Below are 17,452 nucleotides of genomic sequence, written 5' to 3'. Positions count from 1 at the left end.
TCATATATTAAAAGTAAATGAAAACTATAAACCAAAACTTTTTTTTAAAAATACTTGTTTATATCAAAAGATGTAAATTAATTTATGTAGAGTTCTAATGTTCTCCCTGGTCCTGTGTGGGTTTTCTCTGGGTACTCCGGTTTCCTTCCACATTCCAAAGACATGCAAGGTAGGCTGATTGGGCACTCTAAAATGCCCCATAGGTATGGCTGTAAGTGTGCATGGTTGTCTGTCTCCTTGTACCCTGCAATTGAGACCGCTGGGCTTGACTCCAGCACCCCCACGACCCCAATGAGGATAAAGCAGTTAAGAAAATGAGATGAGAGAGATGCGAGATGAGCCTGGCAACCAGTTCGGGGTGTACCTCTGTCTCCTGCCCATTGTTGGCTGGAAAAGCTCCAGCACCCTTGTGAGGATAAGTGGTACTACTACTACTCAGGATGAATGAATGGTCCATCTATAGTTCATCTAAGCACTAATTGAGTCATTTTGGATAAATGGGTGGATGGATAGATGGATAAACAGATAGCATAAAAGAAAATAAGAAGGAATAAAAGAAAGGAAAAGAGCAGTAAAGCAATACTACAGTATATACTACACAGTATCTTGATGTGACGACGAACGAAAGCAAGTGACCACGTGACGCGGAAGTAGACTCCAGCTTCTTTTGTTCACATCAATCAAAGCGGACACGGACAGAGAGCTGCTGAATCAGGAAATCGCTGGTACATCATTTATTATCCACTCTTTAAAATTACGCGGAAGCCCTTTTCGAGCACCTCGGCGCATCCATTCCCTCCACCTGGGCAAAGGAAATCGTCTTGAAAATGTTTGTAAAGTTTGTTTTTTTTCCCCCCGTGTCCCCCTTGCCTGTCGTGGTATTCTTTGACGTGCACGTCGTTATTAAGTATGTGTTAGCTTAACGCGGAGATCAAGGTTGGGCTAATTAACCCAAATGTCGGCGCCTAGTCCCACAAGAGGATAAAGGAGAAGTTGTGGAGTTGGTAGGAAGACTGAACTTCTTTGGTGACCTTTATGTTCGAGGTTCAGGGTAAAAGTTGAGGAATTGATGCCTTAGTTAGCGCGTTAGCCAATCTCCAAGCGAACAAAGAGCGTCGGCGCTTAGCTTGGTGGAGCTAGGCGGCTAGGCGGCGGACACACGCCACGGGCTTTGTTTGTTGCGTTTGCCGTCCGTTTGTCCGTCTCGGCGTAGTTGGACTTATTCGAAAAGCAGCTTTAATGGGTTTTCGGCAAAGCCACTACTAAGCACTAAACTCAGTTCAAGTGCAAACTCTCCTCAACACTTCTCTGCATCTTCTACTCTTAACGGTAGTAGGCTTTAATCATGTAAGAACATTTTGTCCATGGCACACAAAGTTTGAAGCCACCTTTGATACACATTTTCTGAACGGCTTTATCTTCGCCGGAGTTGCAAGGGGTGCTGGAGCCTATCCCAGCTGACTTTGGGCCAGAGGGAAGGGACACCCTGAATTGGTGGTCAGCCAATCGCAGGGCACAAGGAGACAAACAACCATTCATGCTCATACCATGCATGTCTTTAGAATGTGGGAGGAAACTGGAGTAAACCCACGCAGGCATGTGGAGAACATGCAAACTCCACACAGGTGGACTGGCCTGGATTTGAACCCAGGTCCTGTGAGGCCGATACTCTAACCACTCATCCGCTGGGCCGCCCAGAACACCTTTGAGTCTTGAGATTTTTGTCAAAACAGTGTCATATGTTTGTACTGTTTTTTTAATAGTGTTGTTTTTGTTACAGAGTGCATGATATGTAGATGTTAAAATTGAATTGAATGCTGTTATTGTCATTCTTCAAGTATGAGTATTTACAGCTTTCACCACGATGTGCACAAATAACAACAAACAAAGACAAAAAAAATATCAACAAATATAAATAATTAAATAAGTAGTCCAAGTGAGGTCAGCCGAGTTGAGTTTTTGAGAGTCCATGGACTCAACAACAAACAAACAGATAGATAATCAATATATAGTAATGATGAATGCATAATCAATAAATCTATAATAGGGAAATAGGGGATCAACATAATAAATAAGTAGAAGTAGTAATCAACATAGATATGAAGTCACATGGATAATTGGTACAAAGTGACTGAATAAGCAATATGTCTTAATTAGGTCCTCCGTGCAGAACTCAAGTTGTGTATGGTGACAGCTCATGGAAAGAACCTGTCCTTGAGTCTGTCTTGGCTGTTATGGGCCTGTAGAGCCTGCCAGAGGGCAGGAGGTTGAAGTGGTGGAAGCATAAGGAACAATTTGAAAGGACAAGAATTGGCTTGCTCATTCCAAAATTGCCATCAGTTGTTTCCATTCTACCATTTTACCTCCATAGTTTTGAGAAATAGACAGCTTCTATTGTAAATTTGATACATGTAATATGTCAAGTATGTAAATGGTGCATTTCTTACACCTTTGATAATTGACAAAATAAGGTATAACTAGCCCTTTGACAATAAAAGTATCACTTTTTTTCTCCAATAGCCTTGTCTTAATTTGTTTGGATGACATAAAATGTTCACTTTTTTAAAACTAGATTATTCTAACTAGGATATACATGTTAGGGGTGTCTATATAGGTAATATAAAAAAAACTTCGATACATATTTGTTGCTTGGCAGTGTTAAAAGGATTTTTTTTAAATAAAAGTGAGCATCTAGTTCAAAAACTTGCTCTGGTAGTTTTATATATTGTGGGTCATATTAAGGATGTTATAAAAACCTGTCAGACCTAATTCCAGAAAAAAGTTAAAACCATATGGATGAATAACTAAACATTGTGCCATTCACAATCTTAAAATGATTAATTGTAGGCAAAAAACTACACAAGACTACAGTCGTTTTTGTTTGCCTTCTTTGTGCCGTGTGACTACATAATTACAGCATTACAAATAGTTTATTCATAACTTGTCATAATTCCAGTGTATGACAAAAATATAGAACACATCACAAATGGAAAAAGTACGTCAGTAACTGAGATGTGTAAGTCAACAAGTTGGCATTCTTGGATCACTACAACTAAGTATACAGTAGATTCAATTAAAAACCTCCAAATGTGAATATGAGAAACACTCCAATGCTATGAATTATTTCAAATGAAAAAGGAAAGTATAGAGATTTCTTGTGCTGTTTCTAATGTCTGAAATGCTGTTTACCCGCAGTGTTTTATTTTGGACTGAAAATGCCACGCAAGAAGGTGACAGACGTCTCCGGAAACAGATCCTTGAAGAAGAAGAAAGCCAGTGGCAAAAGGAAAGAGAGAGACTTCAGCAGCGATGACGAGTTTGACTACGAACAGGAGAACAACAAGAAGCCGGGCAAGCCCTCCACAAAGTCCGCTTTGCAACCTGTCACTGTGGCAGATGACGAAAAAGAGAAAATTGTGAGTTTGTATATGTTCTTTGTTGGTGTAATTACGATTTATTTATTTTTTCCAACTGGGAGCTTGTTCATCACCAGTTTGCTTTTCCTCCACACAGAAACTTGAGTGTCCAAAGATGAAAGGTCAACTGGTCATATTTGGAGCAACTAACTGGGATTTGATTGGAAGAAAGGAGGTTCCCAAACAACAAGGTAGAAAGAAGCTCAAAATACTGCATACATCTGTCACGATATTGCAGCCTTTTTTGGACAACATAATTACAGTTCGCTACTTGGCAATTTTTTTCCGCTATTATTTTTTCAAGTTCATAAAAATGTGAAAATCCATGCTCAAACTGATGAGCGGAAGCCATTCTCCGCACTGAATATTTTCTTTTCTTTAAAGTACGAAATTTGTTTCCAATTTTTTTTTCGTAAATTGAAAATTTCGTAAGTAGAGGTGCACTTTATATGTAAATGCTCTAATCCATTCCGTTTGGGAAAAACTCACCTAAAAACACCGTTAGGACTCCTTGAAGACGAACGGCAGACAAAAGTACATAAGGGGGGGAGAGAATCTTGAAACGGTGTTTGTTGTGAGACAGCCAATGAGAACCCACTATAGAGTAGAAAGCTTCCAAAGTGAGAATCAATGCATCCGCGACAATATTTTCAAAATTCAATAACGGATAACGAATGCAGGTACGTTTTGGGGATTTTCGTAACGTGGATATTTTTCTTATCTTGAGGCACTCATTTTCATATAAAAACAAGTTTTGTAACCTGGAACTTTTGTATTCGTAAGTAGAGCTATGTCAATATTTAGATGGAGAGAATGAAATGACAAGTCTTGAATGTAAGGGACATTTATGACCCTTGCCAGTGAGCAAATGTGACACACTTGTGTATATGTATGCATATTCTGGACAAGACCCCCTCCCCCTGCTGTGGTCTTATCGATGCGCACATGCTGTTAAATGTGCTTTGTTGCAAAGGGATTTGCGGGTGCAGTTGGGGCGGGGGTATTATCAAAGCAGCTGCTATGACAAAGATCTTGATTAAAGAATGCTGCACCTGCTCTATACGTATTAACATTTTATCACCGGTCAACAATTGTTCGCCGTCACATTTTCCTTTTGTAGTCATGATAGTAGTCCTTTTGTCACCTCTCTAGCGGCTTTCCGCAACCTTGGCCAGAATTTGTGGGGTCCGCACCGCTATGGCTGTCTGAATGACGTCCTGGTTAGCAGTGTGATATCCGGGCCCTGTGCGGCTCACAGTCTTCTCATCACCACCGAGGGCAAGCTGTGGAGTTGGGGTGAGTGGCACGCTCGGAAGAGGGGGGGTTCACTTTATTTTGGCCCTTCGATCCGAAAGTTCAAAGGGACTGTTTGGGCAGGGCGCAACGACAAAGGTCAGCTGGGACACGGGGACACCAAACGTCTGGACGCCCCCAAGTTGATTGAGGCGCTGGCGGATCAGGTGACCGTCTCTGCAGCCTGCGGACGAAATCACACCCTAGCGCTCACAGGTATGCTCATACAGTATAAATGTGTACATACAGAACCCGCTCATGTTTTGTTTTTAAAGAGGATGCCATCGTGTACTCCTTTGGTGAAAACAAGCTGGGTCAGCTCGGCCAAGGCAGCCAGACTGATGCCGTCCTCAGTCCTGCACCCGTGAGTACCAACTACTGGGCAAGGCGGCACAAAGACACACAAAAAAAGATCTTGTCAAGGGTGATAGACACATTGGAGAAACATTTCATTTACCAGTTAACATTACTAGTTCTTTGAAAAGTGCTTCTTTAATATAAATGTCACAGATACAATGTCAATAGCCTAAACAAAATAATGATTGATAAATGTTCCCTGACAGTAGTAGAGTAGAAAGAATACATATTGGTTGATATACAGTAATGCCTTGCCCCTTTGCAAATAGGCTATTGTGGATTCGTAACCTAAACATTTTGTGCCTGAAGGTCAAGTTGTACCTTAGGTTACGAAATTAATGAGATACAGAACTTTTTCGTAACCTGAAAGTTTCGTAAGTAAAGGTGTACTTTATACGTAAATTCTCTAATCTGTTCCATGTTCCTCACACAACTACCAACTAAACCCTTTAAAATTGGTCAAAGTGTCCCAATTTTGTACGAAAGATGTGAGGAAACACAGAAAATGAGAGGAAATTATTTACTAACGTCTTAATCTAAAGCATATGAAAATTATTTTTGACGTCTACGGATGAAATTCAAGAAAAAAGGTGCTTATCTTGCATAAAGCGTGAAAAAAACTCAAGTTCCCATCCGTCACTGCTCACTCGGGCATAACCATCTCAGCTAGGTCCATACAATACTAACGGCAAATGTCAAAATGTCCGTATTTTCTTGCCTCAGATTTGCTACAATGGCCAGCCCTTGGTGAAGGTATCTTGCGGGGCAGAGTTCAGCATGGTGGTGGACTGTAAAGGGAACCTTTACTCCTTCGGCTGCCCTGAGTACGGACAGCTGGGTAAGATGTCAAATCCGCCCCGGGGTGGAAATCCTGACGCGCAGCTGCAAAAGGCCGCCAGAATAACGGGTGATCTTTTTAATCCAGGACACAACAGCGACGGCAAATTCATAGCACGCGCTCAGCGCATCGAGTTTGACTGCGAACTGATCCCTCGCCGCGTGGCCATCTTCATCGAGAAGTCCAAAGACGGCCAGGTCATGCCCGTGCCCAACGTGGTGGTCCGCGACGTGGCCTGCGGCTCAAACCACACGGTGAGGCCCGACAACACGGAGATGCATTTGCTTCGCCGAATGGGAAGGAAGCCTTGTTTTTGATGGGTGTGTTTTCATTTGTGCTACAAGTTGAATTAAGCTTAGTTTGCTTGTTGCTGCGTAGCTGGTGTTGGACTCGCAGAAGAGGGTCTTCAGCTGGGGCTTTGGAGGTTACGGGCGTCTGGGCCACACGGAGCAGAAGGACGAGATGGTTCCTCGCCTGGTCAAACTCTTTGACTTCCCCGGGCGGGGAGCCAGTCAGATCCACACGGGCTACCAGTGTTCTTTTGCCATCAGCGAAATGGGTAAGAACATTTGATCTTGTTTACAGTCTTCTGCCAATTATCACAACTTCACTTCTTTCGTTCCCCTCCCCCTGCTATTAAGTAATTAATTCTTTTTTGGGTTTATAAAATATAAAAATCCACACTGAAACCCGTAAACTGAAAGAAAAAATAGTAGTTATAATAGGGGTGGGATCTTAATTTGCGATTTTTCATTTACCCGTCCACGGCGATAGATGCCAAATCCATTTTGACTGGAAGAAATATGTTGACTTGGTCTTCATAACTACTACTCCGTCTCCAGTGCAGACCAGTTTTCCTGCTGTTGACTGTTTGCTAGATTAAATACGTCACGGTTGATCACCAGAACTGAGCCAAATCTTGTCCCTTCTACTCCCAATTGTGCCATTTACAGGGAGTCTTTTCTTCTGGGGGGTGACCAACACATCCAGAGAGTCAACAATGTACCCCAAAGCGGTGCAGGATCTGTGCGGTTGGAAAATCCGCAGTCTGGCATGCGGGTAAGATGACGACACCGTGTTGGTTTTTGGAGGAAAACTCTGTTGTGAATATGGTTGATGTTATAGGAAGAGCAGCATAATCATCGCCGCAGATGAGGCCACCATAAGCTGGGGGCCTTCCCCTACTTTCGGCGAACTGGTAAGACGAATGGCAATGGTTCACGGCTCAGACCATTAAGTTGATGGCGTTTTCATTTTGGCAGGGCTATGGAGACAACAAAGCAAAGTCTTCCACCGTCGCGCAGGAAGTCAAGACCCTGGACGGCATTTACAACCAACAGGTCGGCGGCGTGAGCGGCAGAAGGCGCGGTGAAGAGCACTCGGCTCACTTTTTGTGTCGTCCCCAGGTTGTGATGGGTTACGCGCACTCCATGATCATCGCCAGGACAGATACGCCCGCCGAGGAGGAGAGACTGAAAAAGCTGCCCGAGTACAACCCCCGAACAATCTGATCAGGCTGGGGTTGGCGCTCACGTTTCACCAATTTGGACGTTCAGAGAACTTTTAAGACCATTTCACTTGTCGAGTGGAACCTAGTTTACGTCAAGCACTTCTTTGTTCTAGGGTCGTGCCTACCTTCCCCGTTTAGTACGCGCTCGCTCACTTATTTGTCGGTCATATGTGTCACGGTATGAAAAGATATTTACGGGTGCTTGAGTACGACCCTCACCTCCGCAGGGACGGACACTCTTATGCGAGTGCCTGCATTTTTCGTGGCCCTGCTATGGGACTTGTTTTTCAGCTTTGTTACATTCCTTCACACTAGACCAATGTTGGGACTGTTTGCCTTTGGATGGTGCTGTTTGGGGCCAATGCCGCACCGTTAAAGTATTTTGAATGGGTGGGTGAGTTTTTGTTTTTCTCTTTTTCTTTTCTAAATCAAAAAAGGGTGTTTTTTTCCCCTCCCAATTTTCTGATGTTAATCTGTGCATTGTTCTGGTTACATTTTCATTCCAAAATAAAAGTTGTGTAAACTCATCCCACGAGTTGGATTTGTGCAAAATGAAAACTTATCTATGTAGGGTAACAAAGAAAGTACTGAAACATTTTAATTGTAAAAAATCATCTTGCATTTAATCGTCATCTTCCTCCTCCTCTTCATCCTGATTGATCTGGAAGTAGCGCAGCTCGTAGCTCTCCTTGGTGTTAGCCACAACGCGCAGCCAATCACGAAGATTGTTCTTTTTCAGGTACTTCTTGGTCAGATACTTCAGATATCTAAAGGATGACAAACAAGTCACATATTACCACACTTAAAATCATTGAATTTGACCATATCTCAAGTACAATTTTCACCTCCATATTCATGGTTTTAATGGGGAATACAAATGTGTTATTTTGAAGGGAAAATCTATTGCACGTATTTTTGAGATACTGTATGTATCAAATGCACATTATTAGGATCACTATCATAAAGGAAGCAGATACCGTATTTTCTCACCTGTAAGGCACACTTAAAGTCGGATCGTTGTGTTTTGTCTGCACTAAACTCCATTTTTGTATTGCCATGACCGCTTGAGTGACTAGTTATTGCCGGCACACAAACTTATCACGATCAACCCATCAGACCTTCACCCAAAAAATTGCCCCTATGTGCATTCCAAGCATTACAGTAAATCAGTTCAAAACATCCCAAGGGAGGGAAGGGCAAGACATTTGACTTCCATGTGCAGCGCTTTTAACCCTCAAAAACACTCAATACTTAAAGAAACAGCGTATCAGAGCTCTCCAGAGGAAATGCCTGGCGTGAATGACACCAGAATGCGGGTGTGAACGCTTGGAAAATGGACTTTATCATAGTAGCACAGTCTATTTTGCAGCATCTCTTTCGTGTAAAACAGATATCTATGAGCACTGGGCAGAGTGTTGCATTATTTTTTTGTCACTCAGCGCGAACGCCGGAGTATTATATGACTTCTCATTGGCTGCTCATAAGAACATCACGGGCACTGGCTCGCAACTCCCTCTTTGTTATATCTCTGCGAGCCCCGGGTCCGCCCAGTAAAGAGAGCTGCGACCAGAGATATTACAAAGAGGGAGTTGCGAGCTAGTGCCCCTGATGTTCTTATGAGCAGCGGAGCGATCGCTAATACAAAACTACTTCTCGTTGGCAAGTGGTCGTGCATTATCCTATTGTGAGGACATTTGTGTGCATCATTTTGGGAATATTTTGAAGGAAATAGAAAAGCAAACATCTAGGTTGCATGTGAATGACAGTGTGGAGGCGGGGCAAAAAGAGCCAAGAAGAAAGGTATCAAAATGTAAGACAAAATTAGAATTAGGTTTAGTGATAGGTTCGATTAAACTTATTTTGAAATGTGTCTGCATCCTAATCTAAGTTCATTTAAATGAGTTTATGTTATGAAACGAGTGCATTGTGGTGGGCGTACCTTTTAGAGAAGGGCACCTCTGAAGACACGGTAATCTTACTCTTGCTCCTCTCGATGGACACCACGCCGCCGCCGAGGTTGCCGGCTTTCCCGTTCACCTTAATGCGTTCCTGAAGGAACTGCTCCTGCCGTCACAAAAACAAGGTTTGGACAATGAGCACGGCCCTTAAAAACAAGTGCTATTCACCACACCACATGAAGACAGGATTAGAATCAAGAGTGTCTCTCGCAAGAGAAAGCTCCATGCAAACGCATCTTTGGGTTTTTGTAATGGCCAAAAATGGCTAAATTCTTAAGAAGCCACGTTATTTCCATGCAAACTTGTCAAAGGAAAAAGTTAACCACGGGTGGGTGGTTAGACATTTTCTAAAGACGGGTGAGGTCATTTTGTCACAATGTTTGACAATTGCCAGTGCTGCGTTAGCTAGGCAATTCATAGGATGTTTTTTTACTCAAAACGAGGTATTTGTTCGAACGATTTAAGAGTCGGTCTGACCCATGTCTAACCGTTGTGTTCTCTTCGAGGACTTTGTCTTTGAATGAGGGCGTGACTGTTGAAATTCTTTACGTTGTATCAGGGCATCCTGATCCAGTGCCATCATTTTTGATGAAAGATTGGCTTTTAAAGAAAAATGTGTACTGATGAAAGATCGGCTTTTGTACGTGTACCGTTTTTTTTCTTAACTGAAAGAAAAGACCTTGCAAAAGTGATTCAACGTTGACTTTTTTGTGCTTTATTTTTCAATTCAAATGTAAAGCTTAAATGCTATCAGTCCATAACTGCTGGTACATCTTGTAAAGTTTATTTATTTATTTATTTGTTTGTTTTGTGCCGAGATATCAGACCATCCCTACAAATTATCGTTATGCTTAGTGATCTTGCAGGACCAATATCGGGCGATATTCAGTGAGTGTAAAAATGTTATAAAAAAAAAAATTAAATCCCACTAATATAAATATATACTAATGAAATCAAAATGATCTATTTTACCCCTATATTTATTTTAAAAAATCGGATCCTAATAGACGAGTGATTGAATTTCTTCACCTTCTCGAAGTGTGTAAACTCAATCTTTTTTTTGTTAAACAACCATTTTTCAAGATTTTTTTTTTATTAATAGAGCAACAAATTATTTTTGGGGTTCAAAACAGGCCGGCGGGACTGGCAAAACAATACTACTCTGCTTGTTAAAAAAATAGATTGAAGATTCTTAGAACTATGTGAATGTTATTGAATGTAGAATTAATCTTTATCCAATGTGGCAGCAAGTCAAGACTAGATAAAATTTGGCGTCCACGTGTGGATATCACATTATTGTTTGCCACAATACTACCATGTTAAATTTTGTACTACAAAGGCCTGTCATCCACCTATGATGTGGACATCATTTTTCTCGGAAACGACATCATGTAAAAAGATTAATTCTTTGTTTTTACACTCATGAGGCCCAAACTTAGCCTAAATATCAAAGAGAAAATAAAAATGCATGCTGTGCAAGAGACTGGGTTTTAAGAGATTAAATTGATTTCTTCATACCGGCTGGCTAAATAATAAAAAATAAATAAAATAAACATCAAATGCCCAAAATATCCACTAATAAAGAATTTTTGCTCCTGTTAAGAATTGATTAACCATTTTATAACAATGCCACAGTTCAATAAAGGCGTACAATGAGTTAAGAAAGACACTGGTTTCTTTACAAGTTGCAAAAATGATAACATTTTGTTGACTCGCAACAACGTTGACGACAGCCAGCTGTGTGGTATCGGTATTGATTATATGCAAAATAAACTCCTCACTTTAGTCATTTTATGTGTTTAAACATTCTCTCCAATATCAGATTCACAATTTGCATTCTTAATTTTAATTCATCCACGACCTTTAACATAAAAGTCAATTATATTTTTCCCGACTCCTAAAGTGTCTTTATTTCATGTTAGCTCATAACAAACCAGACATCAATTGGTATCAACAACAAAAAAAGAACAAACTTACAAAGTTGGCGGCGTCCATGATACCATCTTCAACGGGATGGGTGCAGTCCAATGTGAATTTCAGGACCTGTTTCTTCTTCTTGCCACTTTTACCAGTGTTCTGCTTCTTCTGCTTTAATGACAACAAACATGTTTCATTAAAATGATGTTCCCTTCTCATATGTCACCCTTAAAAATGTTGACAAATACTGCCCTAGAACTTGTAGTACTATTTACCCACAGTATGTAGCGTTCATTGAAATTGCACGGGTGCAGTTCCTACAAACTGAATTAAAAAATAAACAAACAAAACATCTCATGTTCTAATATGCACTTTTGTTAATACGCTGGTGGTGCATGTATGGAGAACCCAATTACAATATAAGCACTTTAAAGGCCAAAACACGATAGCCAGGTCTAAACGTGGGTTTAGCAAGAAGCTAAATTTAGCTTGGGGCCCTAAAGAAAATCTTCTTTTTAAGCCTGTAAATACGTTTTATGATGTCTGGCTGGAGACTGGCCTTTAACGGACAACTGTGTCAACAGGCATATCATTATTTTTTTTTGTTTTATGCGGGGCCAGTCGGTTTTTCGTAGCATTGTTGACACGCGTTTTTACTTACAATGGGCGCCATGGCGAAGCAGCTCGCAGAGAGAGAGCATGTTGTGCGCATGCGTCAAGCTGCCTAACGAATCGATCGTCGAATCATTAATTGACATAATGCAAAGTGCACAAATATAACTATTGCAATTGCACTAAGAGCAGAAACTCTTTGTTTTATTTGAGCACACTCAATTAGAAAAGTTTTTTTTACCCTTTCAGAGACCATTAGTAAAAATCTAAATTGATACAATTAAAATGAATAAGAACAGAAACACATTGGTTACAGCCCCAAGTAACTTTAAAACTATTTCTCCTCCATTATTTTGAACTCATTGAATTATATTGGTGGAGATAGACATCAAATTCAGTTAAGCCTCGTTCTGAATTTTTTCACTGCCACAGATGGCTTGTTGGTTCATTTGTCCATGCCCATCAAAATGGATTGGACATTTAACCCCATCAATGGCAGCTAATGAGTTAACTTAATGTTCTGTAAGGTTTAAAAAAATATTAAGAGCATGAAAATGTATCTAATCTACTTAAACAAGAGACACTGCAGTATTGGATACCGTAAACAAAAGTCAACACTTTCTGAAATCTCAATTTTATCATAGAATAAATACATAATACAGAAAAGAAGCCATTGAAAAGAACCCTTAGTAGGTTTGAAGCCTACTCATCAAAAGAAAAAGTGTTTAAGAAGCTAATGTTGCAATTAGGCTAGATTTTTTTAGCCTGGTGAAAGTTCATACAATGGATACATGAACAGGAAGGTGTTCAAGTCATAGTCAACTAAATCTCTGAATGTAGTTACCACCATTTGTTTCAACAGCTCATGTAATGGGTGCACCAAAAAAAAATAAAAAAAATGTTGACATCAAGAATAATACCCCTCCCCATATGTTGCTACATATGAGCGATTCATTCATTCAAAAGACAAACTACTCCAAATAAAGAGGGCAGTGCTTGGCAGCATCTCGTACAGCCCTTTAAGGTTGGAAATATCACAAAATCTATGACAAACTGCAGAGAAACAGCAGTGAAAAGTGTGTGACATAAACTAGTAACTAAGAGGTAGTAATTACCATCAATTTCTGTGGAAAGCAGACAGCTGCTACAGTGGAAAGATAAAGAAAACAACAGCATGTGAAGAAAATGTAGATGTGGTTGATATTGTTATGGAATCCCTTTTTTACCCCACAGAGCTATAAAGCCGCTATCCTCTTTCTACTAAGACCTGCTTATTGTTCAACAGCTAGCTTGGTCAAAGCATGCAGACAAAATGTCAAACGAGTGCTACTAGAGTGCTGAAAACAAGGGCCGCAAATTTCCACTGACACCTTTTCAATAATTTATGAAAACTGGCAAATGTTTTTTTTTTTTCAATTTCTACACGAATGGGATAAAAAATAAAATGAAGATGTAACATTTCAGGGACGGGGCAAATGTGTCTTCCATAGATAGATAAAGCAGATGTTTGCAACTATCTCAGTTGAAATAAAAAGTCAATCTGCTTTTAATGGAGGACAAGGCAAATCTTGGAATATATTTTGTCTTAGCGAGAGGCTGAAATTCCTCAGATTTGGAGAATGTTACCTTAAAACAAGGGTTCTAAACGACCAATCGATTTATTTAGACAATCGAATAGTGGCCAAGTAACGCTTTCTTGCTCCTCTAAGTTAAAGGTTTTGGTCTCTGTATGTTGATTGTAGCGTTTGGTCGAGTAAGATCTGTCCATTTGCTTGCTACTCTGCGCTAGCTAACGGGTCAGCTTGCAGAATTCTTGGCAAGCACGCAGAAACCGCCGTCGGGCTTACTATTTTCGAGTCAAGTCGCCACTGGAGTTGTGTGCTCCTACTCGTTGACACGAATCCCTGAGATGAAAGGTAGCCCCGTAGGGACCCGTTTCTTGTATTCCACGTATTCCTCAGCAAAAAAATTAATGAGGGAAATCTCCTCCTCCTCAACCCGCTCCCGGAAGAACCTCCAGCTGGCTATTGTGTAGCCCAACGTGCAAAGTGGGTTGCACAGCACCACCTGAAGGAGACACAGACAAAAGATGCTCAATTATTTCCGAGGGTTGTCATCATTTTTAACAATATTCTGAAGATTGTCATCATTTTTAAAGAAAGCCCCATTTAACCCCTTTGCATACAAATTAATAACATTTATATTAGATAGGGGTCTTAAACATGCAATCCAGGGGACACTCTTTTGTGGCTCCCATTTGACATTCAATAACAGTATTCAAGAGGCCTGCATGTATTTGCAACAGGCAATGAAAGACTATTGAAATAATTCAAATAAATCAATTGATTGAAGGATCCAATTTTGAAAAAAAAATGATTTCAAAAGTTCCAATGTTTAAAAATCCTCTATGGACACGCCATTTCCTATGACGTGATTGGTTAGGGGACTGATAGAAATTGTGACAGGCAACCCCATTCTCCCCCACCAATAAAAAGTGTAAATAAACACAGACCTGTGTTCCGATACTCCAGTAGAACCAGCCCACATAGGAGGGGTGTCTAAAGAAAGCGTAAACTCCGCTGGTAACCAGCACGTGACTATAAGCCTTTTCATTTTGAACAATGTGGTTAAAGTTGGATCCTGCTGTCAACATGGCTGTCTTGCGTAGGGCCTCGCCGCACAGCACCAACAGAAGACCGAGGAGGCTCAACCACCTTAGCTGCTTCAGCTCTGAAAAATAAGATCGGGCGGGTTCGTCAAACTAGAACTTGTCCATAGATTCCAGTCAGGAACCCAAGTGGACCCACCTGGAAATGTGATTTTTTCCACGGTGAATTCCAGCCATGAGGAAAGAGCGGCCAGCGAATATTCTAAACTGTGGTTTAGCAGGAAGGAGTCCAGTGACAAGCTGCGAGGGTTAATAATGGCCGTCACCAAGTACTCGGTGTAATGGAAGAACGCCAGGGAGCACATATACCTGCAGAGAGGCAAGAGTGCTACACATGTTTAAGCTCTAATCAGCATACGGTTGGTGGTACAATACATTTAGTTTCTTAGTAAGAGATTTTTCAAAGGGCCACAGTGAGTGCAGGTGTTCATTCCAACCCATTAAGAGAGCAACTTTTAACCAATCTGGTGTCCTACAAATCAGTGGATTCTAGTCGGGTGCTTCTTGTTTTCGGCAGAAATCTAATTGGTTAAACTGTCTGTGCTATATTGGTTGGAACAAAAACCTGCACCCACAGCGTCCCTCGAGGACCGGTTTGCCCATCCCTGTTCTAACATGATGTAGTAGTATTCATTTACATACCAGCCAAAATGTGTCCAAGTGGTTTCGGTACAGCTTATGATAAGACCACAACCAAAAATGACTCCAAGAAAACAAGCTCTTACAGCAACCTAAAAAAAAAATAAAAAAGTGAAAAACAGGATTTTTTGAAATTTGTATTCATTTACTTGAATGTAAGAGATATGATTTATTTGTAAAATGATGTTTTCAATAAAATAAAAAAGAAGAAAAAGAAAAAAATGCTAAAATTATTTTTTCTCCTATTTATAATAAATTAAAAAAAACATTACTTTTTGTAACCGTTGAGAAGCAGAAATAGTATTATAATATGTATTTAATCAAAATATGCGTTGAAAAGCAATAGTAAAGTAAGCAGGTTTTGGTTAAATAATTTTCCAGGTCCTGAAGGTGTTATGGATTTATCTGTACAAATAAAAAATAAAAACAATAAAATGTACTATGCAAATGTTCTAATATAGTAAATAGTAATGGAAAGAAAGGGGGCAGTTTTTTTTTTTTTTTACAAACTTTTAAAATTCCATAGCTCCACTATTTGTCAACAGAATTACATGTTCTTGGTGTCAGTATTCATTCATTTTACGTTCTGCTTATCCTTCCAACGATCGCGGGGGTGCTGGAGCCTATCCCAGTATTTGTTTTACATTTAAAAAATCCGTATGTTTTATTAGGTTCCCACTCACAATTTCCACTGAATAATTTTACGCAAGATTTATTCATTCATGTGACAAAAACTTTTAGAATTATTATACGAGTTTCGACAGTATATTTCGTACAATAAAAACCCAATCGAATTACACGTGAGAAATATCGTCTAAAAACACAAACATATATTAAGAGTTCCAAATTCAAACCAAAAGTCATTTTTAGTGGATTACAGCTTGAGAAGACCACACTGACAGCAGACATGGACTTAAACTTAAGCTAATAGGATTAATAACGTGGACAGCTATGGAAGGACTAAGTCTCGGCCTCGAATGTGAAACGTATCGCAAATTCACATTCGACAGGGAATTAGTTAATTGTTATGGAAAAAATAAACAATAAAAGCAAAAGTGAAAGTTCGCTAGCCGGCGTTTGGGCTTACCTTGTACAGAGGTCCCCTACATGTTATCAAGAGAAGGCCGTTGATAAGAGCAACATGCAAACAAATGGCGATTTTCCCAGGAGTTTCCGTTAAATAATCAAAAACCCAATCGAGGTGGCCAAAGCATGATCTTATCAAGGGTATTATGACAACGCTAAGACCTAGAATGAAGCTCCGAATACTTACTCTACCCTCAAGTATCAACTTAGTGCCTGCCATGTTGAAAATCAATGGATATGCCTAGTATCGCGAGATCTCGTGGTGCATTCATGTTCACGAGGTCGGTGAGTGTTTCTGGTGCTGTGTTCGCGCTATGCTGGGAATTTTCAAACGCTTTGAGAAAAAATGACTTAAAAACTTCAGCGCAAATAGCGATGCCCCTTAATCACCATTTATATTGGGAACAAGTGTAAGCCAGTGACTGCCATTCAGAATGGTTGAGGTCCAATTCATTTTTATGTGGAGGATTGGAATGACCGTTGCCAACCCTCGCAGTCCGAAAGGATTGGACGTCTTGCGCCATTGGCGTGGCAAGGAAACACAGTCAGTCTTGCAAGTGAATTGGACGTTTAGATTACTTGTCAATGGCAGGCGAAAAATTCAATAGACACCAGTAATTAAAAAAGACTAGTTGGTAATTGAGGCCATAACTAGAATGTGTATTGTTTATATATATATATATATATATATATATATATATATATATATATATATATATATATATATATATATATATATATATATATATATATATATATATATATATATATATATATATATATATATATATATATATATATATATATATATATATATATATATATATATATATATATATATATATATATATATATATATATATATATATATATATATATATATATATATATATATATATATATATATATATATATATATATATATATATATATATATATATATATATATATATATATATATATATATATATATATATATATATATATATATATATATATATATATATATATATATATATATATATATATATATATATATATATATATATATATATATATATATATATATATATATATATATATATATATATATATATATATATATATATATATATATATATATATATATATATATATATATATATATATATATATATA

The 17,452-nt window shown here is 39.2% G+C and overlaps 3 protein-coding genes across 6 annotated transcripts; 1 reads left to right on the top strand and 2 right to left on the bottom strand.

Moving 5' to 3' along the window:
- Positions 1-564: 564 nt before the first annotated feature.
- rcc2 (regulator of chromosome condensation 2) lies at positions 565-7,941 on the top strand. 4 transcript variants are annotated; one of them, XM_077720197.1, is made up of 13 exons: positions 565-725; positions 3,196-3,416; positions 3,514-3,607; positions 4,569-4,712; positions 4,794-4,925; positions 4,985-5,073; positions 5,790-5,904; positions 5,992-6,158; positions 6,283-6,463; positions 6,858-6,963; positions 7,030-7,102; positions 7,167-7,244; positions 7,311-7,941. In XM_077720197.1, the coding sequence occupies exons 2-13, from the start codon at positions 3,216-3,218 to the stop codon at positions 7,413-7,415; spliced, it is 1,485 nt and encodes a 494-aa protein (XP_077576323.1). In that variant the 5' UTR covers positions 565-725; positions 3,196-3,215; the 3' UTR covers positions 7,416-7,941. The 4 variants fall into 4 exon arrangements, with proteins under 4 accessions (XP_077576323.1, XP_077576313.1, XP_077576330.1 ...); XM_077720187.1 differs by having other exon boundaries at positions 663-829; XM_077720204.1 differs by lacking the exon at positions 565-725 and adding an exon at positions 884-1,004.
- Positions 7,942-8,009: 68 nt separating this feature from the next.
- On the bottom strand, positions 8,010-12,026 carry LOC144198947 (large ribosomal subunit protein eL22). Its single transcript, XM_077720217.1, has 4 exons — positions 11,951-12,026; positions 11,350-11,460; positions 9,354-9,478; positions 8,010-8,181 (listed from the first exon to the last, which is right to left on the bottom strand). The coding sequence occupies exons 1-4, from the start codon at positions 11,999-12,001 to the stop codon at positions 8,037-8,039; spliced, it is 432 nt and encodes a 143-aa protein (XP_077576343.1). The 5' UTR covers positions 12,002-12,026; the 3' UTR covers positions 8,010-8,036.
- A 493-nt stretch (positions 12,027-12,519) lies between these two features.
- On the bottom strand, positions 12,520-16,541 carry icmt (isoprenylcysteine carboxyl methyltransferase). Its single transcript, XM_077731491.1, has 5 exons — positions 16,296-16,541; positions 15,212-15,300; positions 14,709-14,878; positions 14,414-14,631; positions 12,520-13,968 (listed from the first exon to the last, which is right to left on the bottom strand). The coding sequence occupies exons 1-5, from the start codon at positions 16,512-16,514 to the stop codon at positions 13,786-13,788; spliced, it is 879 nt and encodes a 292-aa protein (XP_077587617.1). The 5' UTR covers positions 16,515-16,541; the 3' UTR covers positions 12,520-13,785.
- Between the last annotated feature and the right edge of the window lie 911 nt (positions 16,542-17,452).

Source organism: Stigmatopora nigra, chromosome 1, assembly GCF_051989575.1.
Source record: "Stigmatopora nigra isolate UIUO_SnigA chromosome 1, RoL_Snig_1.1, whole genome shotgun sequence".
In the NCBI taxonomy this organism is placed as follows: domain Eukaryota; kingdom Metazoa; phylum Chordata; class Actinopteri; order Syngnathiformes; family Syngnathidae; genus Stigmatopora; species Stigmatopora nigra.
This window is presented reverse-complemented; position numbering and strand designations above follow the sequence as displayed.